The sequence below is a fragment of the Solea solea genome, chromosome 12 (genome assembly GCF_958295425.1).
Source record: "Solea solea chromosome 12, fSolSol10.1, whole genome shotgun sequence".
Classification (NCBI taxonomy): domain Eukaryota; kingdom Metazoa; phylum Chordata; class Actinopteri; order Pleuronectiformes; family Soleidae; genus Solea; species Solea solea.
This window is the reverse complement of record NC_081145.1, coordinates 27,938,657-27,965,591: the sequence shown is the minus strand read 5'-3', so window position 1 is coordinate 27,965,591 and position 26,935 is coordinate 27,938,657. Positions and strand designations below refer to the sequence as shown.

At 44.9% G+C, this 26,935-nt stretch overlaps 1 protein-coding gene and 2 long non-coding RNA genes across 9 annotated transcripts; 1 reads left to right on the top strand and 2 right to left on the bottom strand.

Annotated features, from left to right (window-relative positions):
- Positions 1 to 25,387, top strand: dgkzb (diacylglycerol kinase, zeta b). 5 transcript variants are annotated; one of them, XM_058645763.1, is made up of 34 exons: positions 6,627 to 6,699; positions 10,332 to 11,376; positions 11,966 to 12,074; positions 12,692 to 12,787; positions 12,880 to 12,957; positions 13,043 to 13,099; positions 13,218 to 13,286; positions 13,369 to 13,440; positions 13,748 to 13,864; positions 13,956 to 14,030; positions 14,505 to 14,606; positions 14,728 to 14,810; positions 15,653 to 15,713; positions 15,806 to 15,919; positions 16,611 to 16,754; positions 16,830 to 16,908; positions 17,866 to 17,921; positions 18,031 to 18,093; positions 18,905 to 18,978; positions 19,070 to 19,181; positions 19,266 to 19,465; positions 20,088 to 20,188; positions 20,319 to 20,410; positions 20,523 to 20,592; positions 20,691 to 20,731; positions 21,808 to 21,980; positions 22,080 to 22,169; positions 22,875 to 22,934; positions 23,013 to 23,047; positions 23,439 to 23,482; positions 23,567 to 23,687; positions 23,871 to 23,907; positions 23,987 to 24,086; positions 24,680 to 25,387. In XM_058645763.1, exons 2-34 carry the CDS (start codon positions 10,367 to 10,369, stop codon positions 24,794 to 24,796), a joined length of 3,852 nt encoding a protein of 1,283 aa, XP_058501746.1. In that variant the 5' UTR covers positions 6,627 to 6,699; positions 10,332 to 10,366; the 3' UTR covers positions 24,797 to 25,387. The 5 variants fall into 5 exon arrangements, with proteins under 5 accessions (XP_058501751.1, XP_058501750.1, XP_058501746.1 ...); XM_058645768.1 differs by lacking the exons at positions 6,627 to 6,699; positions 10,332 to 11,376 and adding an exon at positions 1 to 458; XM_058645767.1 differs by lacking the exons at positions 6,627 to 6,699; positions 10,332 to 11,376 and adding an exon at positions 1 to 458 and having other exon boundaries at positions 13,043 to 13,114.
- Positions 6,034 to 14,637, bottom strand: LOC131470150 (uncharacterized). 2 transcript variants are annotated; one of them, XR_009241864.1, is made up of 4 exons: positions 14,497 to 14,637; positions 12,637 to 12,795; positions 7,189 to 7,265; positions 6,034 to 6,304 (listed from the first exon to the last, which is right to left on the bottom strand). It is a non-coding gene; the product is annotated as an uncharacterized LOC131470150 (long non-coding RNA). The 2 variants fall into 2 exon arrangements; XR_009241865.1 differs by having other exon boundaries at positions 6,034 to 6,193.
- Positions 19,459 to 24,151, bottom strand: LOC131470151 (uncharacterized). Of its 2 annotated transcripts, none has more exons than XR_009241867.1 (4): positions 23,841 to 24,151; positions 22,993 to 23,716; positions 20,305 to 20,416; positions 19,459 to 20,195 (listed from the first exon to the last, which is right to left on the bottom strand). It is a non-coding gene; the product is annotated as an uncharacterized LOC131470151 (long non-coding RNA). The 2 variants fall into 2 exon arrangements; XR_009241866.1 differs by having other exon boundaries at positions 22,986 to 23,716; positions 23,841 to 24,148.
- Positions 25,388 to 26,935: the final 1,548 nt, after the last annotated feature.

Sequence of the window (26,935 nt, the reverse complement as noted above, 5' to 3'; positions counted from 1 at the left end):
CAGCAGCAACAGCAGCAGCAGCAGCAGCAGCAGTAACAGCAACAGCAGCAGCAGTAACAGCAGCAGCAGCAGCAGCAGCAGTGACAGCAGCAGCAGTAACAGCAGCAGTAGTGACAGCAGCAGCAGGGGCGGAGCTGAGAGGATGGTCGGCCGCTGCTCGGACCGTGCGCTGACCTCAGAGCAGCAGTGAGAGGAGGAGCAGGAGCTGCAGACATGGAGCAGCAGCCTGAGGAGCAGCAGCAGCTTCATGACACCTCTCTGCAGGACGGAGGAGAAGGAGGAGGAGAGGAGGACCAGACCTCCACCACCTCTCCCTCCTCTGACACTCCGCAGCAGCAGCAGCAGCAGCAGCAGCAGCAGCTGCCCTCGGTGGTGCCCCCCTCTGCCCCCCGGTGTCACAACAGCAGCAGCAGCAGCAGCAGGAGCTTCACTGGCCTGAGGATCTTCTGCAGGAGGAGGTCAGTGACCTACACCCTCACCACTACTTTATTCTGTTCACATAAATGTTTCTTCATATTATGTCTGTATTTACTTGTAAATAATTCACATCATCACTCTCTCACACCAAAGTCCACAGAGAAAATCAGTGATTTTAACATCACACACACACACACACACACACACACACTGCTGCCTCCATCACTAAGTTCAAATGTGCTATTTTGTGTCTTCGGTGTTTGAAACCCTTCATTCAGATTGACCTCATTGACACAAAGTGACCACACGAGGCAGCAGCAGCAGCTCCTGTGTCCCCGCAGCTAAAATCACTGATTTTCTCTCTGGACTTTGGTGCGGCAGAGTGATGACAACATAATAAAACGACAAACATCGTTGTCTGAAGCAGCTGCAGATTATATTTGGTCAGTTTTGATAAGTTTCAGGCTGGTTTGTGGCACAGTTTTCAACCTGATGTCTGAAATGTCAGCAACTGTGGATTCAATCTTCTCGATGTGTTTCAGCATCATAACCTCACAAATGTGTCCTTTTTTTAAACAAACAAAAAAACTAACCCCGTGCACAAGTCATTCATTCAGAATGAGTTATGACGTGAACAGTTTCCAGATTAGTTTTCAGGTTTGTAAGTTTGAGCTTCAGAGTAAATATAGACGTGTGTAAAGGTTTCCTGTGTGAGTAACTGTGTGTGTGTGTGTGTGTGTGTGTGTGTGTCATCGCGCTTCATTTGCTGAGGTGTAAATGAAGTGGCTTCAGTTCAGTGGTGCTTCCACATTTTAGAGGTAATATTTTACACATTGAATCAGACCTAAGACTTTGAAATCACAAGCTGTAAACTGTGGGTGAAAGAGTCTCATGTGAGTTACAATCACTGAAAACATGGCAGCCAGTGTTTGAAACTTTATCTCCTTTTTAAACACTGGAAACAAGTTGAGTAAAGAGAAAATCATCGATTTTAGCTCGCGGGGACGCGGGAGCTGCCGTCCACTGCTGCCTCGTGTGGTGAGTTTGTGTCATTGAGAAAAATCTCCTGGCTTCCCATGATGTCAAATTGCTGATTTTGGCGCAGGAGGCGGAACGATTGTATCACAGCGGAATAAAGTGGCAACATATTTATAAGACACAGAAGAATAAAGCTGGTGTCGATTTTATTCAGCGAGTTTTAAATCAGGGGCCAGGGGGCGCTCACAACACAGTCAGCTCCCTCATACCAACCAAATGACTTTGCCTTGGACGTGTGAACCGCTCCACCAAAGGTAACAAGTGCAAGATTCAGTTTTTAATCTCCCACTGATCTCCCGTGGAACTCTAATTATAGCTGCTATTAATGGACTGACGGAGCAATTCATTAAAGACGGACACTTTTAGGGCCCAGTGGGAACGTTTCACTCAGGAGGAGAGGAGTCAATCTGCAGAGGACGGATGAAAGGAGCCTCCTTCTTCTCCTCCTCCTCCTCCTCCTCCTCCTCTCCAGAAACAGAAGAGACCTTTAAAGGTCTAGTATGTAACATTCTGCATTTTGAAGATGTCCGTAAACAAAAATTAACTCTATAAAAATCTTGTATAAATGTGGAGATACTTTGAACATCTAAAACACAGAGCTTGTGGAAAACTGAAAGTGCTCCTTGACTCACCACTAGAGGGCAGGCTCCTCACTGTAATCCAACAGACTCCTCTGTGGTGAAGGACATTCAGCCGTCCGTCAGCGTCGGAGACAGAGAAGCTGCACAGAAAATGTTTGGTTAGCTTTGTTAAACGTTAGCTTTTCTAGACGTTAGCTTTTCTAAACGTTAGCTTTTCTAAATGTTAGCTTTGTTAAACGTTAGCTTTTCTAAACGTTAGCTTTGTTAAACATTAGCTTTGTTAAACGTTAGCTTTTCTACATGTTAGCTTTGTGAAACGTTAGCTTTTCTAAACTTTAGCTTTGTTAAACGTTAGCTTTTCTAAACGTTAGCTTTGTTAAAAGTTAGCTTTGTTAAACGTTAGCTTTGTTAAACGTTAGCTTTTCTAAACTTTAGCTTTGTTAAATGTTAGCTTTTCTAAATGTTAGCTTTTTTAAACTTTAGCTTTGTTAAACGTTAGCTTTGTTAAAAGTTAGCTTTTCTAAACTTTAGCTTTGTTAAATGTTAGCTTTTCTAAATGTTAGCTTTTTTAAACTTTAGCTTTGTTAAACGTTAGCTTTGTTAAAAGTTAGCTTTTCTAAACATTAGCTTTGTTAAACGTTAGCATTGTTAAAGCGGTCACAAACGCTGCTACAGTGTGTTGCACACATTCATGTTTCCAGTTTACTTCCAACTACATTTTACATTTGATACAAAGTCACCTTTGGTGGTTCTCCTGCTAATTTTAGCCCATAATGTTAGTATTATTATTATAATAATGGGGGGACGACTGGGAAGGGGGAGATGTAAGTGAACGGCACAAGCTCTCACAGATTTGTGAAGGTGTTTTAAAGAGTTTGAATCAGCGTCAACATTGATAGTCCTTTCGTTTGTCTCGATGAAATCGGTATCGTCCCGTTGCTAACTGATACTTGCTTGGAAATCCATGTAAAAACAGACAACAGAATATTTACACGCGTGTTTACACAGGATCATTTTTACAGACTTTTTAACCCAAGGTAAAAGTTGCTGTAATGAGTCAGTCTGTCCGTTTGTCCATCTGTCTTTACCGACATCGTCCAAACTTGAACGCAAACTACAGACGAAAGCCTGTAGTAATGTCCATCTCTTGCGTATAGATGGACATTTAGTATGTTTTCTGCGTTCATCTTGTTCATGAGACGATTGTTTGTGTCTCGCTGGTTCCGGCCTGTTAACTCTGAACCCTGTTGCGTCTACACTCGTGAAGGTCTGGATCATCATGTTTTCTGAAAACAGTCCAGTTCTGCTTTTATCGGCCACGTTTGAGCTGTGGGGAGGAAACGATGCATTTACAGGTTACAACACCTGCTCAGACTCTTCATTTCAACAGCTGTGTGTCTGTGACGGATCTGTTCGCCCTCTTTTCTTCTTCATCACAGTTATATTTGTTGATGTAGCGTCTGTAAATCATCAGTTTCTATGGAAACTGTTAAAACTCGGAGATGTTTGTCCTTTAAATGAAAGGGATCGTTTTAGATTTAGTGTGAAATCTTTGCCTGCTTGAGTCTGAGTGATCGTCTTCAGAATCACTCACTCACTCACTCTCCTGCACCAAACTCCACAGAGATAATGAGTGTTTTTTAGCATGTGGGAACACAGGAGCTGCTGGTGTGCTGCTGCCTCGTGTGGTCACTTTGTGTCACTGAGGTAAATCATCGTGTGGACGGTTTTCAAAGCGACACAATCTTCAGTTTCCACAATTTCGAGATAAAGCAGCAAACATTTTCAGAACATATCACAGACTTCACCTTGTGTGGATTTTATTGGATTAAGCTCTTGTTAAGTTGCTAAAATAAAAGAAAGTTGTTCCCTCTCAAAAAGCCGTTCAGTTCTCAGCGACTGCTTCTCTGTGTCGGTGCCTCGTCACACAAACTGTCCCTTTAAGTGTGTTTTCTCTGAAGAAGAAGAATCTGATATTGTTAAGGATGTTTGAAGACTGTGAGCAGTTGTTGTGGACGTGTGTGTGTGTGTGTGTGTGTGCGTTGTAAGATGATATGATTAATTGTGCAGATTTCTCAATATTCATCTGTCAGAGTCACAATCAGGATGATGAGCAGATTCTGCTTCCCCCTCTAACCTGATTACAGTCGACAGGCAGGACGCTGCTCCTCTGTCTGTCATCGTCACCGCCCAGTCTGTCTGTCCATCAGTCCGTCTGTCCATCTGTCTGTCTGTCCATCAGTCCGTCTGTCCATCAGTCTGTCTGTCCCTTACTTTATTTTTCTGAAACAAAAGCTTCAGGTCTGAAACAGGAAATAAAAGCAGGTTCACTCCTTTGATGGTCGATGATTTGTAACCAGAACACAGGCAGGTTTGAGTGTGTGTGTGGTCAGGCTGACCCCTGACCCCTGACCCCTGACCCCGTGTCTCTGAGCTGCAGACAGATGCACGAGGACAAACCTCTGGGCAACACTGTGATGCATTCAGGACCCAGGGATTTCTCAGACCCACTTCCACTGCTATCTTTATCACTCCATGGCCCTGTTACTATTAATAGTCTGGTCCAGGAGGAGGAGGAGGAGGAGGAGGAGGAGGAGGGAGAGGCAGGAAGAAGAGGTGGAGGAGGAAAGGCAGAACAAAAGAGAGGTGATGAACTGTAGGAGGAAGAACACGTGGAAGAGGAGGAGGACGATGAGGAAATGAGTAAAAGAGATGTGAAGATGAAGATGAAGAAGTTGACCCAAAAGGATTTGGTGAAACGAGGAGATTAAAACTGAACCAGACAAGAAGCAGTGATGTTAGAGAAGAAGTTACTGAACTGTCTCTGTCCATGTGAGGATCTGAGGGTCTGAGGACAGAGGTGGACACCTGCGCTACACACATTACAGAGAAGCAGAGAAACAACAACAGCTCACACAACAGTCAGACACGTGCAGCATCTGCCCAGACAGGTTGTGGTGAAAGGAAAAACTGCGGGACAGAGGAGAGGAGGGGGACAGAGGAGAGGAGGGTGGACAGAGGAGAGGAGGGGGACAGAGGAGAGGAGGGGGGACAGAGGAGAGGAGGGTGGACAGAGGAGAGGAGGGGGACAGAGGAGAGGAGGGTGGACAGAGGAGAGGAGGGGGACAGAGGAGAGGAGGGGGGACAGAGGAGAGGAGGGGGACAGAAAGGACATGAGGGAGGTGATGTAGAGACAATGAGAAATGCAACAATTGTATCAAGTAAGTTCTCCATGTGTGAGTCAGTATTAACGCGTTTATAAAACAATGTCATTTAAATGTCAGGATCAGAGCCAAAATGGCGGCAACAATGTCCAGCTGTCAATCAACTTGCAAACTACAGTTCCTCCTCCTGTTCTCTGACTGCAGTATTTGATTTGACCACTAAAGGGCAGCACAGTGACATCACAGCAGAGCAGCTCGTTCAGAGAAGTGTCATCAGTTTGATTCTGTTCATAATCAATAAATCTGTCTCTTGTTGTTTTCTTTATTATTATTATTATAATAATAATAATAATAATAATAATAACATGGTGTTTCCTAAAACCCTTAAATGATGACGACGTCCAGTGTTTTGTTTAAATATCTTCACTTTTATCAAAAAGCATTGATTCCAGCTCCTTTAATCTGAATATATTCTGGTTTCTTTGCTCCTGTGTGAAGATAATCTGAACTATTTAAGAGTTTATGAAAACACAGATTAACGTCAAAAATAAATCTTTTTTTTATTTCTTTTTTTAAGTGAATTAAGTTCCATATTGTGCTTCTATAGAAGTGACAGATTATTACTTTACATCACATTTAACATAATCTGTGAGACCTGGTGATGTTAAGAGATGAAGAGGTCGTGCTTGAGGTCTGACTCTCCGTGGTAACGGACGGAGTGAGCAACACAATGTGATTATCCTCCTCTAATGATACACACAAGACAGTCTGTGTGTGTGTGGGTGATTCAGTGTCACACACACGCACACACGCACACACACACACACACACACACACACACACACAGCCTCAGATCTTGTTTTCTCTCCCGTTTTTACATTTTTATTTATTTATTTATTTTTAAATTGGATCCATAATGCAGTAGACCCAGAGCCTTGAAGTGTTAATGAAGAGTATTCTGGGATGGTGGAGTGGGTCGGCGGCTTCATTCATCTGTGTTCAAGACAGAGAGAGAGAGAAACAACAAAAGAGGATAAAACCAGGGATGAAACTCTGAACCTGGTCCTGATCTTGGTCCTGATCTTGGTCCTGGTCCTGGCTTAGCTGTTTGGTCCAAACAGAGGGAGAGAGACAGAGACAGGAAGCTGCTTCCAGATCAGATTTACCTGCTGTGAAGCTCCTGAGTTAACGAGTTATTTTAAAACAGCAGCTAAGTCTCTGTGTGTGTGTGTGTGTGTGTGTGTGTTCCTCTCTCTCCCTCTGTGTGTGTGTGTGTTCCTCTCTCTCTCTCTCTCTCTCTCCCCCTCTCTGTGTGTGTGTGTTCCTCTCTCTCTCTCTCTCTCTCTCTCTCTCCCCCTCTCTGTGTGTGTGTGTTCCTCTCTCTCTCTCTCTCCCCCTCTCTGTGTGTGTGTGTGTGTGTGTGTGTTCCTCTCTCTCTCGCCCTGTCTCTCTCAGTGTGTTATTCCTGCTCTTCACTCCGGCACCTGAACGTCTCTCAGGTTGTATCAGACTTAATTGAGCTGTTGTTGTTGTTGTTGTTATTGTTTTTATTTCCTTCTTTTGTTGTTTTTTTTTATCTACTGGACCATCAGTGTGTGTGTGTGTGTGTATTTATAACTTTAAAGGGCTTTTTTCAGGGTTAGAACTGGGTTTCTGTTAAGGGTTAATGTTAGTGTAAGGGGCTAGGGAACGTGTCCTCACTAATATATAAAAGCTATTAGTGTGTGTGTGTGTGTGTTATTATTTGATCGTGTCGTGTTTAACTTCACTCACAACTGTGCGATTATTTGTGTTGTAAATTGTCTCTGACTTTGTTCAGACTTAGACTTCTTTTTATTGTCATTGCACAGAAAACACAACAGTGAAACTAAATTTCGTTGCTTGGCAACCGGAAAAAAACACAGCATTGAATTGTGAGGTAGTTAGTGTAAACTATAACTGAAGAAAAAAATAAATAAGTGTATATGTATAGAGCTTTGATGACTTACACAGATCCAGAGAGTCCAGGTTTTTGGGTTTTTGGTTTGTTTGTTGCACGTCGCACACATCGCCTGGGAACGAGGCACTGGGGCGGAGACACAAGGACATACACAATTTTTTAAATGATTAACTCCATAAAATGTACGACTGCTGAAGTCTGCGATATTTCGGGAATATGTTGGACACTTTTTCTTCCTACTGGACGAGATTTTTCCAGCCGGATACTGAAGTTTGTCGAGTCCTCGCTCTCCCTGCACCAAAGAGAGAAAATCAGTGATGTTAACACCACACACACAGGAGCTGATGATCCACTGCTGCCTCCATCACTGACTTCAAATGTCTTATTCTGTCACTTCGGGGTTTGAAATCCTTTGTTCAGATTGACCTCAGTGACACAAAGTGACCACACGAGGCAGCAGAGGACTAGCAGCTCCTGTGTCCCTGTGGGTTTTGGTGTGGGAGAGTGAGCGGTTTATAAAGTGACAAAAGCTTCAGTTTCTTATTGGAAAAGGTGAGATAACAATAATAATAATAATAAAATAATAGTAGTTGTATAGCAGTGTTTTTAATTTTATAAACCCGGCGATATTCCCACGCTGCACACAGGAAGTGATTTGTTGGATGTCAAGACAGACAGAAGGCAACCAAACCACTGATCTACAAAAGATTACGTAAAGCTGGACTGAAAACCAGATCAGATCTAGATGAAACATCGTCTGACAGTAGAGTGTCTGCTCATTATAAGACAGTGGGATTTCTAGTTTTATCATTTATTGTGACGTCATCAGTTTGTCGATTCTTACCAAAATTGAATGGGAACATACTCGTCACCTAAAATTCACATTGATCCGTCACCAACTGTAGACAGGAAGTTGCGAACAGAAAGACACGCCCACACCAGAAATCAACACCAAGTTATAAGGAATGGGCAAACACACCTGGTTACTGTTCACCTCTTAAGAATCAGGTCAGGTCTGTGCGTCAGGTTGCCTGGTTATGAACGGCACAGTAAGCTGAGAGACGTCACTCCGTCTCTGATCCGAGGGTCATGTGACCTGACACAAAGGTGACAAGTGAGGCAGTGGAGTGAAAAGTGAGGAGGAAGCTCTATAAATAGAGGTTTGTAGTGTGTGTGTGTGTGTGTGTGAGGCACTAATCTGCTGCTCTTTGTTAATCAGTCAGCACAGCTCCAGCTCCAGAGCAGCTGAGCTCACACTGTCACAAAGTTTAATCGTTAAATCGGCGGTTAAATAATTACCAATTTAATTGTAAATAAAAAGAAACCATTCAAACTGAATAATCGTGCTTTGTGGACAAGACCAGACGTCTGAGGACATCATCAATTTGAGGTTTTAAGGCCCAAACAACTGATGGATGAATTGATAAATTGACGGAGGTTTGAGTCCACTGTGAAAGCGACCGTCAGCTTCAGCGGGAGCCAGCTCCGCTCACATAAACTCATCATTGGTTAATGTAGGTCAGAGGAAGCGCGGCTCACTTTATTGCTGGTGAAGAAGAACCATCTCCAAATGTTTACTCAGCTGAACGTTTATTACGGAGCTCACTGATGTTTCCCTCGGGTCACTGAAGAGGTTTAATGGTGCGACACAAGACCAACAGACCATCGCAGCTCAATAACAGAACAGAAATGACACAATTTGAACTTATATATTATGTCTCAGAGGAGACTGGAGCCTAGTCATGCTAGTTAAAGCATTGTGAAGAGTTTTTATGGGTCGATAATGATTGGAAAGGGTCTTGAAAAGGGTTCTATAGTCACTTTAGGGGTCGTGCTGGTCCTTTTAAGCAGTGTTAGGCATCATTGACATGGTTCCTGGGGTTCTATAGGATGTTGTGGTCCTTGAAAAGCTCCCAGGGCTCCTTGAGCAGATTCTTCTAGTGAATTATCAGGGTTTGAGACATTTAGATCAATAACTGAAGGAACATCTTTGCAAGAATCGCTCTCCTGAAGATGTTCTGGAGGTTTCTGTGGAACATCACATGACTGACTGACTGCTTTTTTGTTAGACCTGGAGAATTTATCTGTCCCTTGTGTTCTGACCTTTGACACAGAACGACCTTGGACCTCTAAAATAACTCATCAGGCTGTTGAGGACAAACATGAGCTTTGTTGTGAAGTCGTAGTCACAAACAAAATGACTGATGCAGTGTTCTCGTTTGGAGGGCGAGGACCCAGCGGGTAGCCTGGTCCTTAATTGTTGTTGTTGCCTGTGTCACAGCAATGTAGACAGCTTCCTGTTGTCATGCTGCTCCCCTCCCGTGGAGCCGACCCAATATTTTCTTCCGACTGGTTTATAATTCATGTTCTTGACAGGTTCACAGAAACACTACCTAACACTTTGCTAAGAACTACGGGAGCAACTCTGAATGATGTTCTGACTACGGACTTTGTTTCCATCCAACTAGCATCATCTCGTAAATGTCACTTTTCACATTTAAAAAACCCCCAGAACAATCACCCTTTTGGTAAAGGTGGATTCCCTGTGATTTCCATAAAACAAAATGTGTGTCTCAGTGGACGACAATTGAACATACCAGCACTGCTTTAATTACCTATCGTAGTCAGTACCAATGTCCCCATAGCAACTGTTTTAGCTCTCTGGCTGGGCTATGGCTGTCAGGGTGTGGATAATGAAGAGTGACAGCACATATGCTTTACAAACTTGAATGAAAACCATGGCAGTGTTGGACCTGATCCAGAAGCCATTGGCTATAACGTCAGGGGACTAATTATCCTCTTGGGGCAAGGGCCAGTATTTTGGAACTTCTTGTGTGTCCAAGCCAAAGCAGAATGCATAATATAAGGCATGTATTTCTGTTCTGTCTCTTTTGTTCATTTGACTTTATACAAAGTTTTGTCTCTGGAGGAATCAGGTTCTGAAGTTGGGACCATCCTTTTTGGAAAAATGGTAGCTGCTGTTTTGTCGTTTAATACGTTCTGCTACATCATGGTTTGAGGAGAATAAGATAAAAGATTATAGGAGTTAAGAAAGTGTTGGTCGTTCCTTTAGTTCCCTACTTGTCCAGTCTTTATACAAAGTTGTGTGTCGACTGTGTGGTGGTCCAGTAGTTCTGAAGGTCTGGGTGTAGCTTGTGTTTGTAAAGCTAACTGGGTTTTTGCGTTCAACAGTCATTACAGGGGTGTGTCCCCTCTCTGCGTCCAACATGGACACATTTTTCCGCCGTCACTTTAAGAGGAAGGAAGCTGCTCTGCAGGCGGATGTCGAGGCCAGATCCCATCACCAGCGCAGGCCCAGTGTGGCTGTCCCAACCAGTAAGGCCCGCCGCAGGTCCAGTGTTGGGCTTCCATCCTCCACCCTGACCCAACGAAGGCGGTCCAGTGTCCAGCTGCAAGCCGGGCTGCCTTGTGCAGGTGGGGGGATTTTGACAAAGACGTCTAGACGCAAGGGGCAGAAGGGGCAGGTTCGCAGGCGCTCCAGTACCACCACTCCCAGAGTCAACCCGAGGTTTGCTGTGCGTCGGAAGAAGACGGGGAAGCTGCGGACCATCGACACCCACCTGCTGGGGCCATCCATACTGTTGGCCAGTCTGATCCAAATGACTGAGGAGGAAGAGGAGGGGCTGGAGGAGGGGCTACCTACTAGGGAGCAGCAGGTGGAAATGAGGGACGGGGCCAACAGGGGAATGTTTTCACGCTCCAGTAGCCTCCAATCAGATGGAAATGATGACGACAGCAATGACTCCACCAGCAGTGAGAGCCAATCAGAATCCAGTGAGCTGTCGGTGGCGGAGCAGCTGGATGAGGAGGAGGAGGAGGAGGATTCTTCCTGGGCCCCTGATCAGAATCCCTCTCCATCCTCCAACCCCTCCTTGCCCGAAATGGAGGTGATGAGAACAACGCCCCAGCTGGTGTCAACATCACGGCCCCAGATCTGGGCCCCTCGCTGCCTCCGCAGGAACTCCTCTCAGGTGTTTTTAGGAGACTCTGCTCCTCCCAGCCGTTACACTGCCTCCACTCAGAGGAAGAGAAGAAGGATCTCCACAATCTCCAAAGCTGGGAGCCCCTGGCCTGGAAGGGGCCTCCCACTGCCAAGTCGTAGAACTTCAGTCTACTACCTCAACCACCCGGCCTTCCAGAGGGGCCCTGGAGCCCTCAGCCCGCTAGGGGCCCACAGTTACGACTCCCGTCTGGAGACTTGGAGTTCCCTCCTGCTGTATGTACTCCATCTGCAGTTCACTGAGAGAAATGCACTTCTACAATCTACAATCTATACACCATGATACCATTCCTGATAACCTGACATTAAATAAGAAAACACTAAATCTAAATCTATTTTGTAACCTAATGTTTCCCTCAAGTATTTCAAGGAGTATCAGTGGAGAAACCAGGGGAAGCTAACACACAAGCTATGCTAGCTAAGCCACAGCTTGTTAGTGATGAACTTTTGGCTTTAAAAGTTATTTTAGGTCGTTAAGTTTCAGCTGTTGACAAAGACCAAGGTTCGCCGCATGTTATTAGCTTCAAAAGCGAAGTTAGTGTTGGTAGGTAAGTCAGAGCTGGTGATCATGACCAAGGTTAATCTAACATTAGCAACATAATATTAGCTTTAAAGGCAAGTGAGCTAGTGACTCGGACCAAGGTTTATCTAATGTTAGTGATGTGTTTTTAACAAATCTGTTTGTCTGTTGCCTCTGAGAGTTGTCGTCTTTGAGACCAGGACCACAAAACACCTCAGACTCATTTGTGTCAAAGACAAATCATTGTCCTCAAAAAGTCGCGTACATGTGCTTTTGTGATTTCAGAAAAGCCGTTGCAAAGTCAGGACTGCAGCACGTGGCGACTCAGCCCAGCGTGTCAACGTCCGCTCAGACCGACCTGCCACGAGAGCCCAGCAGCTCCGTCGACTGGAGCGTGAGCCTCATTTGCTTTACTTATTAACATGTTATTCTCGCTTATTCACCGTCAGTCAGACACATCTTAGTTGGGTTGTTGCTGTGGTCGTAACATGTCCTGATTTACTCGCTAAAGGTGACATTATTCACGTGACGGCAAACACATAATGACTTTAACCTTTTCCACGTTTGTTTTATCAGAGGACATAGCAAACTGATTCCGCGCACGGTTTAATAAGCGCCATATGGCGAATGAAAACATCAGCAAGTCAGGTGAGGTCATAAAAAGATAAATGAGTCACTGAACTTTGACTACAAAGACTGAGCTCTGACTGCTCTGTTTATGTTCACTGTAAGTCCATAGAGAAAATCTGCATATTTAGTCTGTAGAAACACAAGACCTCCTGGGCTACTGCTGCCTCGTGTGGTCAGTGATGGAGGCCGCAGTGGATCGACACCTGCTGTGTGCAGTGCAGTAAAATCACTGATTTTCTCATTGGACTTTGGTGCAGGAGAGTGAAGCTTCAGTCTGACAGGGAGATAAAGTGGTGAACATATTCTTAAGAGAAGTTTTCACTGACCTCATGTCAAACTGGCTGATGAATGATGACGTGCGCTTGTTCTTGTGCGGTGCAGGAAAATGCCCAGTTCGGTGAGCACATCTGGTTTGAGACCAGCGGCTCCGGAGACTTCTGCTACGTGGGCGAGCAGTACTGCATCGCCAAGTCTCTGGTGAGGCACTGCATGGAAAGACAAGATCCACAGTGTGACACAAACTGGCTTCACAGTCTACTACAGTCAGTCTGTCATTTTTCTCTATGCAGCAAAAGTCGGTGTCGAGGAAGAAATGTGCAGGGTGTATGATTTCAGTCCACACCATGTGCATGGAGCAGCTGGAAAAGGTAAACTCTGGACCATCTCTGAACGATCTCAGATAATCTGAGATTATTCTCTCCCCCCCTCACACTTTCCTGTCTTCACGGTCAGATTAATTTCAGGTGCAAGCCGTCGTTCAGAGAACCAGGATGTCGAGCTGTTCGAGAGGTCAGTATCAGCAGAGTGAGTACGGCGTAATAAGGTTTTTGTGATGGTGTCGGAAATAAAAACGGACAAAAATGATAGAAATTCAACGTGTTCACGCTACTACACGGGTGTGTTTCAGTCCAATGTTGTGCGACATCACTGGGTCCACAGGAGGCGGCAGACGGGGAAGTGTCGACAGTGTGGGAAGGTGAGACTTCAAAACTTTGAACCATGGCCCGTTAACTCACAAGAGCCGGAGCTGAATCCGTCTCTTGTTTTCTCACCAACAGGGATTCCAGCAGAAGTTTTCTTTTCACAGCAAAGAGATCGTTGCCATCAGCTGCTCGTGGTGCAAACAGGCGGTGAGTTCCAGTCTCGTGTCAGGGAGGAGGTCAGGAGGAAGGTCAGGAGGTCAGAGAGCACATGGAGGTCAGGGAGGGGGTGGACATCAGTAAGGACACTGAGGTTAGGAAAAAGGTAAAGTCAGGAAGGAGGTCGGGAAGGAGATGAAGGTAAGGGTTAGGTGAAGGTGAGGATGAGGATGGAGGTGGAGGTTGTGCACGACATGGAGGTCGGGAAATAGGTGAAGGTCAGTGAGGAGGTGGAGGTGTCACTTGTGGTTTTACGTCTTCATGAAGACATGTAACTGTCCATTTCTCTGTGTCTCAGTATCACAACAAGGTCACATGCTTCATGCTGCAGCAGATTGAGGAGTGTTGCTCTCTGGGAGCTCATGCTGCTGTCATTGTCCCTCCAACCTGGATCGTCAGGGTCCGCCGGCCCCAGGTACACACACGCACACAAGTGTACACACACACACGTGTACACACACACACACACACTCTGATGTCGCTGTGTGTGTGTTTTCCTGCTGCAGACGTCTCTAAAGTCCAGTAAAAAGAAGAAAAGGACGTCGCTGAAATGCAATAAGTCCAGCAAGAAGGGAGCTGAGGTGAGACGAGGCTCCGCCCACATCAGGTGGTTTTATCAGGTGACAGGTGAAAGACTGGCCTAATAAAATCTACACCTGCTTAAGCCTTTTAAGAATGTGTTTGCCGCTTTGTCTTGTAGTGAGACAGACAACAACAACGACAGGATATTGAAGGTTTAATTCTCCCGCACCAAAGTTTTTAGCTCACATGGACACAGGAGCTGCTGCTCTACTGCTGCCTCGTGTGGTCAGTTTGTGTCACTGAGGTAAACGTGATTGAAAGATTTTAAACACCGAAGTGACAAAACAACACATTTGAGCGTACTCATGGAGGCAGCAGTGGATCAATGACTCAAATCAGTGATTTTCTCTATGGACTTTGGTGTGGGAGGAGTTTGAGGGTTATGAGGCAACACAACACTTTCAGTTTCCTGTTAGAAAAGGCTGCATGACATCAATATAAATGTAAAGTCGTACTCTATCTTACCTTCTCAGCTCCAAGACGGCCGCTGGAAACCCTTCCTGCTGAAGCCCGTGCCCTCTCCGCTCATGAAGCCTCTGCTGGTCTTTGTAAACCCGAAGAGCGGCGGGAACCAGGTGGTCTTACGCATACGTTAATGTAGAAATCCAGTGAGCTCAGACTCAGACTCGTGTTCCACTTCAGGGAGATCGTAGAATTAGAAAATAATCTCAGTGTTTCTTTTCTTTTTTTTTCCAGGGAGCGAAGATCATCCAGTCCTTCATGTGGTACCTGAACCCTCGTCAGGTGTTTGACCTGACCAAGGGTGGACCCAGAGAGGGGTAAGATCTGCCTCACTGATGCCCCGGATGCACCCTACTCTCCCCACTTGACCTAGAGCTGGTGGTGTTGTGACGATGAGGTTTCCTGCTTCCTGTTTGTGTGGACGAGGGTCGATGGAGGATCTTTGAGGACCTCTGGAGTTTTTCACAAAAGCTATAGAAGACACAAAAACAGCAGATTAAGCTGGGATTCACCATTTATCCTGGTTTAAGTAAACAATATTAGTTGCCATTAAGATTTCTGGTTAGCATAAAAATTATATTTAAAAAAAAAAAATGTAGTGAAAAGCCACCAGGGGGCGACTCTGCTGGTTACACAATGTCGATTTTGTTTAAAATGACGTTCCGATTTAGAAGAAAGATGATAAATCTCTAAATCTCCGCTTTTCTTAACTGAAATGGCCAAACACAGGACGCACTGATCGGATTAGGTCAAATCTGGTTTTGGCTTTAATTCTGGATTTTCATTATTCTGCTCCTGTTAAGCCCCGCCCCCCACACTCAAGACGATAACCGGCCAGATTTCAGTCGACAATTGTGCGTTTTACGTTTTTATGATCTGATTTGGACAGATTATCCTGTACAGTGAGGGATTAACAGACACAAAGTTGGTTCTTTGAGTCTTCTTAGCCGTGACTTCATGCACATCCCAGAGTTCTCCCTGAAATCTCCTGCGTCTGGACTGGATCGTCTCGTCTGTGCTTTCTCGGGATGAAAGCGCTGAAAATCGTGTCTGTCGTCTCCCACCGTTTTTTTTTTTTTTTTAATCAAGTCATTAAAAACAAACAAACAAACAAACAAACAAACCTGTTGTTGATGTTGTTGTTTTGTGTTTCTCACAGACTGGAGCTGTTCGCTAAAGTGCCGAACCTAAGGATCTTGGCCTGTGGAGGAGACGGAACAGTGAGTCCAGACGAGTCTGACACAAACACGGACTTCAGTGTTTAAATGTTGAACGTGAGAACTCAGCAGTGTGTGTGTGTGTGTGTGTTCAGGTCGGGTGGATCTTGTCAGTTCTGGACCAGCTGAATATTCGTCCTCAGCCTCCTGTTGCTATCCTTCCTCTAGGAACCGGCAATGACTTGGCCAGAACTTTAAACTGGGGAGGGGTGAGTTTCACTGTTTTGATATAAGGGAAAACACGTAGTGAACTTCTTCATGTAGCTGGCTACGACTCTACTCAGTTTGGTATTGTTTTCCTTTACTTCGTAGTACCGCCTCAGTGTGGGCGGGGTCATCACAGCACGGCTGCGTGAAACTGCCGTGACGTGGTTTTCTACGCGACACAAACACACAAACTAGTGACTTGTAAAGCAGGTGTTTTGAGTGACACTGAATCATTAGAATCAGTTGATTAAAAAGATTTGTTCACAGAATGGTTCAGTACTTCCTGAGTCCACCATGTTCCAGTTGAGAAGTGGAAAACACAAACGTATCTAGAGATGTTTTGTGTACCCAAGGCAGCAGTAGAGCAGCAGCTCCTGTCAACCCGTGAGCTGAAATCACTGATTCGCTCTATGGACTTTGGTGCAGGAGAGTGAGCGATTTATAAAGCAACCTAAATCTTTTTCCCCTTAAATTTTCAGTCAAAGAAAAGGCTAACAGTGAGATATAGTTGCAAGCTTAGATAATTTAGACATAAACTGGGTTAGATTTTATCATTTCAGCCTTATGTTAAGTGGCTAAAATCTGTTTTTCCTTTGGTCACACTTAAGAAAACCTGAATTATCCCTTAACTGGAGCCGTCTGTAGTTAAACCTTGACCTCCTGTGTGACCTCACGCTGTCCCTCGTCTCTCAGGGTTACACCGACGAACCGATAACGAAGATCCTCTCGCACGTCGAGGACGGAAACATCGTCCAGCTCGACCGGTGGAACCTGAACGTGGAGGCGAACCTGGACGCCCGGCTGGAGGAGAGGGGGGAGGAGCCTCAGACCGACAGAGTCAGTGTGAACAGTTTTCTGCTCAGATTTGCTTTTTTGTGTGGACTAAAATTCATCCTCCCGCTGTTTCTCAAGCTTCCCATCGACGTCTTCAACAACTACTTCAGCCTGGGCTTCGACGCTCGCGTCACACTGGGATTCCACGAATCCAGAGGTGAGGTCACTCACACACGTGCTACACTAGAGGGCGCTCTGACTGCAGCAGACTCACACAACTGACAACTGAAGCTGGCTGATCTAGGACCGACACCAAGTATCGCATAGACTAGGTTTTTTAACATAATGCGTTAGTTCTGCGAGTTAAATCATCCGTTATTTTGTTGTTTTTTTAAATAAGTGACTTTAAAGAATTTCTCAGGATAAGGAAAAGAGAAGCGTGAGCGCAGAGACGAGGTGCTGTGAGCTCGGCGCTGGGCGTCCACTGCCTGCACCTGTCAGCGAAGGTCACGCAGAGTTTTTCTCAAAGTGGGTGGACACACAGGTCTGGAGATCGATATGTTAAATAAATTCCCCCACAATCAAGACAGTATTTCTGCGCTTTAATGCCCTCATTCCTGTTATTTGTTAACATCCTGAATTACAAATCATGGTTCGTCGAACGATGTCATGCAGCACCGGGACTTAAAGGTGTGTGTGTGTGTATCCTGTGGTCAGATGAGCCACAGCGTGCGCGGGACGTCACAAACAGCAGTAAACGCAGCAGCGTAACGTAACTTACAATAATATTGTAATGTTATCAATTACTTTGCAAAGTAAGTAAAACCCTGGTCACGGGCAGGTGATCTGAGATCAGGGAGACGATGATTTACAGCCGTATCTGTAACACCTTCTGAATCATTTTGAATTAGTAAACACATTATTTTAGAAATCTCATCAAAATTGCTCAAAAGACAAAGACACAGAAGGTGAGGAAGGTTGTTTCTCAAATGAAAACAAGAATAATGATGCACAAATTACCGTTGCAATTTCAGTCAAAAAGAATTAAAACTTTACATTGTGCACGTTATTTTAAACATATACACATAAATCTTTACGAAAAATGTGGTTGGGTACATCTGTAGGTGCCCGGAGCCAGTGTTTGGGAAACCACTGATTGCTTTCGTTCTTTCAGAGGCAAACCCCGAGAAGTTCAACAGCCGCTTCAGGAACAAGATGTTCTACGCCGGGGTGAGTGTGTCCTCGCCCTGCGTTTGATCCACACACATCCACACACACACACACACACACACACACGTGTTAGCGTTGTCTCATGTCCGTGTGTCTGTGTGTGTTTCAGACGGCCTTCTCAGATTTCCTGAGTAGGAGCTCGAAGGATCTCACCAAACACATCAGAGTGGTGGTGAGTGGAAGCAGAACCTACATGAAGATCTTCATTGATCTTATACAATATTTAACTCATATGTTCACCACTTCATCTCAGTGAGACAGACTTTTAAGACAAGAAACACCTCCCTGTGAGCCGCTGGTCCACTGCTGCCTCGTGTGGTCAGTTTGTGCCACTGAGGTAAAATCGGAATGAAGCATTTCAATCACGGAAATCGCAAAATATCACAATTGAACTTAGTGACGGAGACGGCAGTGGATCGACAACTCCTGTGTGCTGTGATTGTAAAGTGGCTGTTTTTTGGTGTGGGTGTTTTCAGTCAACTGTGAGAGTAATCTGAAGATATGTTTTTATTTTGTGTCTCTGGTTAGTCGGCATTCTTAGCACACTTCAAAAAACTTGAACTGTCCCTTTAACAGATGATAAAGAGACGTGTTCATGCATTTTTTATACTTTAAATGTAAACATTTGTTCCTCTGACTGTGTAAAACGTTTTTTTTTAACTACTCAACATCATTTTTTACTCATTTCATTGTTTAGCATAGATGTAATTCCCCTGGTAATCCAGCAGGGGACACTGAAAAATACTGAAAAAAGGTTTTTATTTATTTATTTATTTATTGTTTTATCTTATGATGGAGACTGATAGTTTTATATTTTTAAGTTCAAATTGTGTCATGAAAACCACATTTTAAAGAACTATTTACTTTACTCAGCAAATCTAAAAAGAAGGTTGTGTTGTGTCTGTCGCCCCCTGGCTGCAGCTTTGATTGTAAAAGTGTCAGTCACTAAATACTGCTGTCCCGTCCCCCCCCCCCCCCCCCAGTGCGACGGCACAGATCTGACGTCCAAAGTCCAGGAGCTGAAGCTTCAGTGTCTGCTCTTCCTCAACATCCCCAGGTACGGAGAGCAGGGAGGGACAAACCTGTCACTGTTCCCTCCTGCCCTCATCACTTATCTGTGTGTGTGTGTGTGTGTGTGTGTGTGTCAGGTACTGTGCAGGCACCATGCCGTGGGGTCACCCCAGCGAGCATCACGTCTTTGAACCGCAGCGTCACGACGACGGTTGCATCGAGGTCATCGGCTTCACCATGACATCGCTGGTGAGTTTAGAACCCGGCGTCTACAATTAGATGAACCACACCCGCACTCACCTGCTGACGCCCCCCCCCCCTCCCCGTGTCCAGGCCACGCTGCAGGTCGGAGGTCACGGCGAGCGCCTCCTCCAGTGCAAGGAAGTGACCCTGACCACGTTTAAGTCCATCCCCATGCAGGTGGACGGCGAACCCTGTAAACTGGCTCCGTCCGTCATCCACATCAGCCTGAGGAACCAGGCCAACATGGTGCAGAAGGCCAAGAGGAGGATCTCCATGCCCCACCTCAACGAGTGAGAACCAGTCACAGCTGCTCCTCAGCCTGCAGACAAACACATGACCTACCTGAAGGGTTTTACAGAGATAGTTCAGGTTTTTGTGTGACCTGTGAGCGCCCCCTGCCCTGAGAACCAAAGATTAAAGCCTCGCCTAATCGATCTGCACCAGCTTAAGATGTTTAGCACGTAAACTCACAGTGAGACAGACGAGAATCTGCAGTTTCTAAACCACCAAAGTCCATAGAGAAAATCAGCGATTTTCAGCACGTCGTGACACAGGAACTGTCGGTCCACTGCTGCTCCGTGTGGTCACTTTGTGCCTCTGAGGTAAATCTGAATTAAAGTTTTCAAACACAGAGTCACAGAATATCACATTTGAACATTTGAACTTAGCGACGAAGGCTGGAGTGGATCAACAACTGCTGTGAACTGTGATGTTAAAAACGCTCTTTTCTTCTGTGGAGTTTGGTGTGACTCATACAGGGTTCACAAAGAGGCACAGAGTCAGGTTTTCAGGCTGAAGTTTGAGATACAAATGAGAATATATTCTTAAAAGACACTGTAGTCTCAATCTGGTGTGGATTTTATTCCGTGAGTCTTTGTTTAAGTGTGTGTGTGTGTGTGTGTGTGTGTGCAGTCAGCAGCCCATCCCTGAGAAGCTGCAGATCACAGTGAACAGGATCAGCATGGCGGCGTACGAGGCTCTTCACTACGACAAGGATCAGCTGAAGGAGGCCGGTGAGTCCTTCAGTGACAACGTGAAGAAAATAATCATAATAATAATAATAATGATAATAAATTAAAAACAATACAAAAAACGCTGCGTCATGGCGGTTTGATGAAACACGACTCACCCGTGTCTCTGCAGCAACGCCGCTCGGCGCGATCACCGTCCCCGGAGACAGCGACCTGGAGACCTGCCGCCTGCTCATCGACCGTCTGCAGGACAGCGTGGACCAGGTACAGCTGAGGGACGACAGGAGGAGGAGGAGGACAGTGTGTGTCTTTCTGTGTGGGACAGATGTTTGTGTCCATATATCGTGTCACAGTCTTCACGTCTTCTCTCTTTCAGGGCTGCAACTCGATGAGGACAGATCGTTTGTCCTCTCACAAACTGTCCATGAAGTGGTGTTTCCTTGACTGTAAGTCCACATCAGTCCACATCAGTCCACGTCAGTCCAGAGTCCGAGTCACACACACAAAACGTCACCTGTCTGTGTTTTTTTGATCTGTTTCCCAGGTACAACTGCGGACCGCTTCTACAGGATTGACCGAGCTCAGGTACGACACTGGTTCTTACGCCAGGAACTAAACCAAAACAATTCATCCAGAAGTAATAACCCAATTAATTAAATTAAAAACTCATATTTTCAAGTTTAATCCTGAAGTTAAAAGCTCATGTTTTCCAGTTTAATCCTGAAGTTAAAAGCTAATTTTTTCAAGTTTAATCCTGAAGTTTAAAGCTCATATTTTCAAGTTTAATCCTGAAGTTTAAAGCTCATATTTTCAAGTTTAATCCTGAAGTTTAAAGCCCATGTTTTCCAGTTTAATCCTGAAGTTAAAAGCCCATGTTTTCCAGTTTAATCCTGAAATTAAAAACTCATATTTTCAAGTTTAATCCTGAAGTTAAAATCCCATGTTTTCCAGTTTAATCCTGAAGTTTAAAACTCATATTTTCAAGTTTAATCCTGAAGTTTAAAGCCCATGTTTTCCAGTTTAATCCTGAAGTTAAAAGCCCATGTTTTCCAGTTTAATCCTGAAATTAAAAACTCATATTTTCAAGTTTAATCCTGAAGTTAAAAGCCCATGTTTTCCAGTTTAATCCTGAAGTTTAAAACTCATATTTTCAAGTTTAATCCTGAAGTTTAAAGCCCATGTTTTCCAGTTTAATCCTGAAGTTAAAAGCCCATGTTTTCCAGTTTAATCCTGAAATTAAAAACTCATATTTTCAAGTTTAATCCTGAAGTTAAAAGCCCATGTTTTCCAGTTTAATCCTGACATTTAAAGGTCATATTTTCAAGTTCAATCCTGAAGTTTAAAACTCATATTTTCAAGCTCATATTTTCTAGTTTAATCCTGAAGTTAAAAACTCATATTTTCAAGTTTAATCCTGAAGTTTAAAGCTCATATTTTCAAGTTTAATCCTGAAGTTAAAAAGCTCATATTTTCAAGTTTAAAGCTTATATTTTCAAGTTTAATCCTGACATTTGAAGCCCATGTTTTCAAGTGTAATCCTGAAGTCACAAGCTCATATTTTCAAGTTTAATCCTGAAGTTTAAAGCTCATGTTCTGGGACTTAATCCTGCGTCTCTGTATTAAATGCTCATTCATCCCGGTCCCCTCTCTTTTTTCCTCAGGAGCACCTGAACTACGTGTCAGAGATCTCTCAGGAGGAGCTGTACATTCTGGACCCTGAGCTGGTCGTCAAGGAGACGGTGGGCTCCTCCTCTGGGATGCCGGACCTGGTGGATTCAGAGGAGTTCGCCCTCCCCCACTCCTCGTCCTCACCCACCACCTCAGTCATACCCAGGTGAGAGAGGGACACATGACCTCACATCCATGTAATCTGTGTGCCCCCTGGTGGTCACAGAGGGTCAGTGAATGTGGTTTCACGGCTTGTGTGTTTCAGGGTCAGAGAGTTTCAGAGGAGGAGAATTTCCAGTGACAGTTCTGTGGCCGACGCTTTGTCTCAGAGCTCGTGTAAGACTGCCCTCTGCAGGTAGACACACAAACTCTCCTCCAACATGTGAATATGAACCTACACCACAAGTACAGACGGTGTAAAGATGGACGGACATTACATTGCATGTCATTTAGCAGACGCTTTTATCCGAAGTGACTTACAATGGAATTGAGTACAATCAGCCAGGGGTGGAGTCGAACTTGCGACCATTACGACCATGATGTCTTTCGCACACAGGGTACCGGTCTTAACCACTGAGCCACTCCACCCTCGTATTGGACATATTGTTTCTAACCCTTGAATGATCAATCAGTGCGTTCAGTGTTATTGCAAAGTGTTTGTCTGATCGGTGGCTCGTCCTCACAGATTAAAAGCTGTTAAAACAGCAGGTAACGACTGTGAGAACAGAAATCTGCACCTCTAAGTCGCCATGTAAACAACTCGAAACAATCAAATCAATATCAACAGCCATAAACAGATGTCAACAGCTGTGGAAACAAGTGGAAAGAGCCTAAAATAAATGTCTAAACAACCATAATCAATACGTCTAAACAGCTGTGCATAGACATGAACGGGTACAAATAACTGTTTCACATCTGTAAACAGCAGGAAAGAACGGTGTAAACAACCATAAACTGGTGGGAATCAGAGTAGTTTCCTGTTTGTGTGTTTTCATATCATTCATGTTTGACGTGTCATCACATGCTCATCTTCTCTGTCCGTCTGTCTGTCTGTCTGAAGAAGAGGAGCAAAGATCCAACGCTCCAACACCAGCATCGTTCATTTCACACACATCAGTAGGTAGGACTCCGCCCTGTGTGTGTGTGTGTGTGTGTGTTCATGTATGTTCACCTCTGACCTTCTGCTCGTCTCCAACAGTCCTTCCTCGGCTGCGTCACATGACCCCGACAAAGGTAAAGGACTCCACACTGACAGACCGATAGAAACTAGGAAAGAAAGCTGAAGGTAGTGAGCTGCTCACTCTCCCGCACCAAAGTCCAGAGAGAAAATCAGTGGTTTTAGCTCACAGGGACACAGGAGCTGCTGGTCCTCTGCTGCCTCGTGTGGTCACTTTGTGTCACTGAAGTAAATCTGAACAAAGGATTTCAAAATAAGACATTAGAACTGAGTGATGGAGGCAGCAGTGGATCAACAACTCCTGTGTGTGTGTGTGTGACTTTAAAATCACTGACTCTATGGACTTTGGTGTGGGAGAGTGAGTGGTTTTTGTGTAGTGTTTACAGTTGTGTGATGATGTGTAACTGAACTGTCCCTTTAACGTCCACATGTCTGCTCGTCTTTCAGTGGACCAGTTGATTGGCTGCGTCCACAGTGACGACCTGCACACAGTGAGTGTCTTCTGTTTGAAGCCCTGCTCTCAATGTGACCGCGCTCACTCTCTGGTGTGTGTGTGTGTGTGTGTTGTTGTGCAGCTGATGACGCTCCACCAGCAGGGGGCAGACCTCCTCCTGCAGGACAGCAGCGGCTGCACGCTGCTCCATCACGCCGTGCAGGTCGGCAGCGAAGACATCGTCAGTTACCTCGTGGACAACGGTAAGACACGCATGACGTCACAGGAGAGGCTGAAAAACATGAAATATAACATTCAGACTTGTACTGATTGGTTTGTTGTTGCCATGACAACACCACATGTTAAGATCACGTTAGACATTTCAAATACGTGTAAACATGTTAGACTTCTGTCACCTTTTGTTGTTGTCGTCTCGTTCCGTTTAGTCCCGACGTCTCACCTGGACGTGACGGAGAAAGAGACGTGAGTCCACTTTTTTTTCTTTCTTTCCCGTTTTTCTCCACGACACCTGAACGCCACGTCCGTGTGTTTTGTGTTTCAGTGGTGACACGGCGCTGCACAAGGCTGCCACCTACTGTCAGAGGAGCATCTGTCACCTGCTGGTGGAGGCCGGGGCGTCGCTCACCAAGACGGACCTGCAGGTAAACCGCCGCACACCCGCGTGTGTGAGGATTAATCTGAATATTATTATAAATTCAGAGAGAATCAGAATGACATCACGTGTACGTGTGTGTGTGAAACATTAATTGAGTTGTTGTTTTCGTTGGCGTTGTCGGTCATTTCCTGCCTCATGTTGCGTCTTTGTTGTGAGACGCGGAGACGACCACCAGCTCGTCTCTCTCTCTCTGACCCACTTGTGTGAAGTGATTAATGTTGTGTGTCAGTGAGAGACGAGGCTCCGCGGGCCGCCGCGTCCACACAAAGGCTGCGGCTCTCTGTTGCCATGGTGAAGTCAGTGCTAACAGGAAGCAGCTCATAATTACTGTTTCCCCCCTTTTTTTTTCTTCTACTTCTCTCACTTCATGAGACCAGAGGCCCAGTGTCCGTGTTTCTGTCCCTGTCTGTCCATCTGTCCATCAGCAGCTCTCTTGTGTGGATCAAAGATCATTCATGAGAGCAGACGTTTCACTCTGTTCTGCGAGAGTGAAACATCTCCACTCTTGATCGGGACGAGGACCAGGTACAAGGACAGGAGGGGACGTCCTCAGACTAAATGTCTCTGTCTCTGTCTCAGGGTGAGACGCCTAAACAACGCGCTGTGGAGGTGGACGACCTGGAGCTCGCCGAGTACCTGGAGAAACATAATCACTACCAGATGATCCAGAAAGAAGACAAGGAGACAGCTGTCTGACCTGCTGTCTGCCCTCCACCTTCTGTCTGTCTGTCTGTCCTGAGGGCCGAGCGTGAAATAACAACATATCAGCTTGTCCTTCTTCTCTGCGGAGACACCGCTAACGTGTCTCTTGCTGTGGATCCCGTGTGTGTGTGTGTGTGTGTGGATGTCTGTCCCTTAAGAAGAAGCAAAAACCCCGTGGACTCTGGCGTGGACTCACGCGCAGATCGGTAAATGTGTTCCTGTGACGTCTGTCCACGGCGAAACAATGTCTCCATTCGTCCGTCTGCAGCCGAACGCGGTGGACATCACACGGGGTGGGGGCGTCCCCGTTACCCTGGCGACAATAAGTGTTTGAAATGTAACTTAAGCAAAGATGAAGTGAAATATTTATGGTTTATTTGTAGAAGAGCAGTGTAGATATTTTGTCTGTTACATGAATGTAAAGCATGGTGACGTGTGTAGACGAGACTTTTGTCTCCTATCAATGACTGCGTGATAACGACAGTCACACTGGGTTAACACTATATGATAATGGATCAGTAACTGTTCACTGCTTGGTTTTGACATTTCTGAGTGACCTGTGAATAAAGCACGTCAGAAACACACCGTCGCTGTGAGGACAATGATTATTATTAATCATATTTAATCCTAAATTATTACCAACAACTAATTGACAGTTAAAGGTATGGTTCAGTGTGGTTTATGTCACCATCACACATCCTTTCACTTTGTAAAACCCCTCACTCTCTCACACCAAAATCAGCACTTTTACATCACAGCACATATGAGTTGTTGATCTACTGCTGCCTCCATCAATAAGTTCAAATCTGTTATTCTGTCACTTCAGTGTTTCACATCCTTTGTTGAGATTTATTTCCGTGACACAAAGTGACCACACGAGGCAGCAGAGGACCAGCAGCTCCTGGGACCCCGCAAGCTAAAATCACTGAGTCTATGGACTTTGGTATTGGGGAGGAAGAGGTTCACAAAAATCCAGTTTCCAGTCAGAAAAGACTTGTCTCACGGTGAGATAAAGCAGCAAACTTCATGCTTAATGTGTTCCTTAGTGCAGGAGGCCAGCAGGGGGAGCAGTCATCATAAAACAAAAAATATTCATCTGTAACACTTCAGTTCAATAAGAACTACGTAAGTGGGATTTATTTATGACTTACACTGCAGCCAGCCATCAGGGGGCGATAGTGTTATTCTTCTGCACTGTCATCAGAATCATGTGCTGACATTTGTGGACGTTTGTCTCAGTGACGTACAGACACTGGGTATAAACCAGAGTAAGTCCGTCTTTGTCCTGCTCAGTGAAGCTGGAACAACAATGAGGAGGAAGAGGAAGAGCTGTACGTGTTCTACTGAGTAAATATAAATACTTGCTTATGAGGCGAGCGTGACATATGTGAAGACTCACACTAGTTCAGTGCCAACACCAGGGAGGAGGAGCAGCAGCAGCAGCAGCAGCAGCAGCAGGGACACAGATCCTGAGAGGACAGAGGACATGAAGGAGGACACAGCGGCAGTGTGACCTCCTGCTCTCTGCCGGCAACAATGGCCGCCATGCATGACTGAGCCATCAGGGACTCTGCTCCTGATTCACTGAACGACCTGAAAGAGCACAAAACAGAAACAAGTAGAACTCAGACGTCACTTTGATCTCAGTACTACTCTGTTAGAACTTGGTTTAAAAACAGAAACATAAGTGAAACCTCTGTTAAAACTCAGCTAAACTTGTGTTAACCCTCAGAAGAACAACTGATTAACTGATTAACCTCACAAGAACAGAGTAAACAAACTAAGATTAAACTCAGATAAAGTAGAACGTATTTAAAACTAAGTTAAACCTCAGTAAAACTAAGACAAAACTGGGTAGAAAACACAGTGTTTTAAAACACAGTAGAACACTGTAAAACCAGGTTAAATCTCAGTAGAACTGAATTAAATCTCAATAAATCTAAGTTTAACCTCAGTAAAACTAAGCTAAACCTCAGAAAAACTAAGCTAAACCTCAGTAAAACTAAGATAACGCTCAGTAGAACTTGGTTAAAACTCAGTAGAACACTGTTAAACCCAGTTTAATCTGGGTAGAACTGAATTAAATCTCAGTACAACTAACACAAATGTAAAATGCAGTAGTAGTACAGTAAA

Coding starts and splice junctions, on each gene's coding strand:
- dgkzb (XM_058645763.1), top strand. CDS start 10,367: ATGGACACATTTTTCCGCCGTCACTTTAAGAGGAAGGAAGCTGCTCTG. Junction 14,031..14,504: donor CCAGCAAGAAGGGAGCTGAG/GTGAGACGAGGC, acceptor TTACCTTCTCAG/CTCCAAGACGGCCGCTGGAA. Junction 19,182..19,265: donor GCTTCACCATGACATCGCTG/GTGAGTTTAGAA, acceptor CCCCGTGTCCAG/GCCACGCTGCAGGTCGGAGG.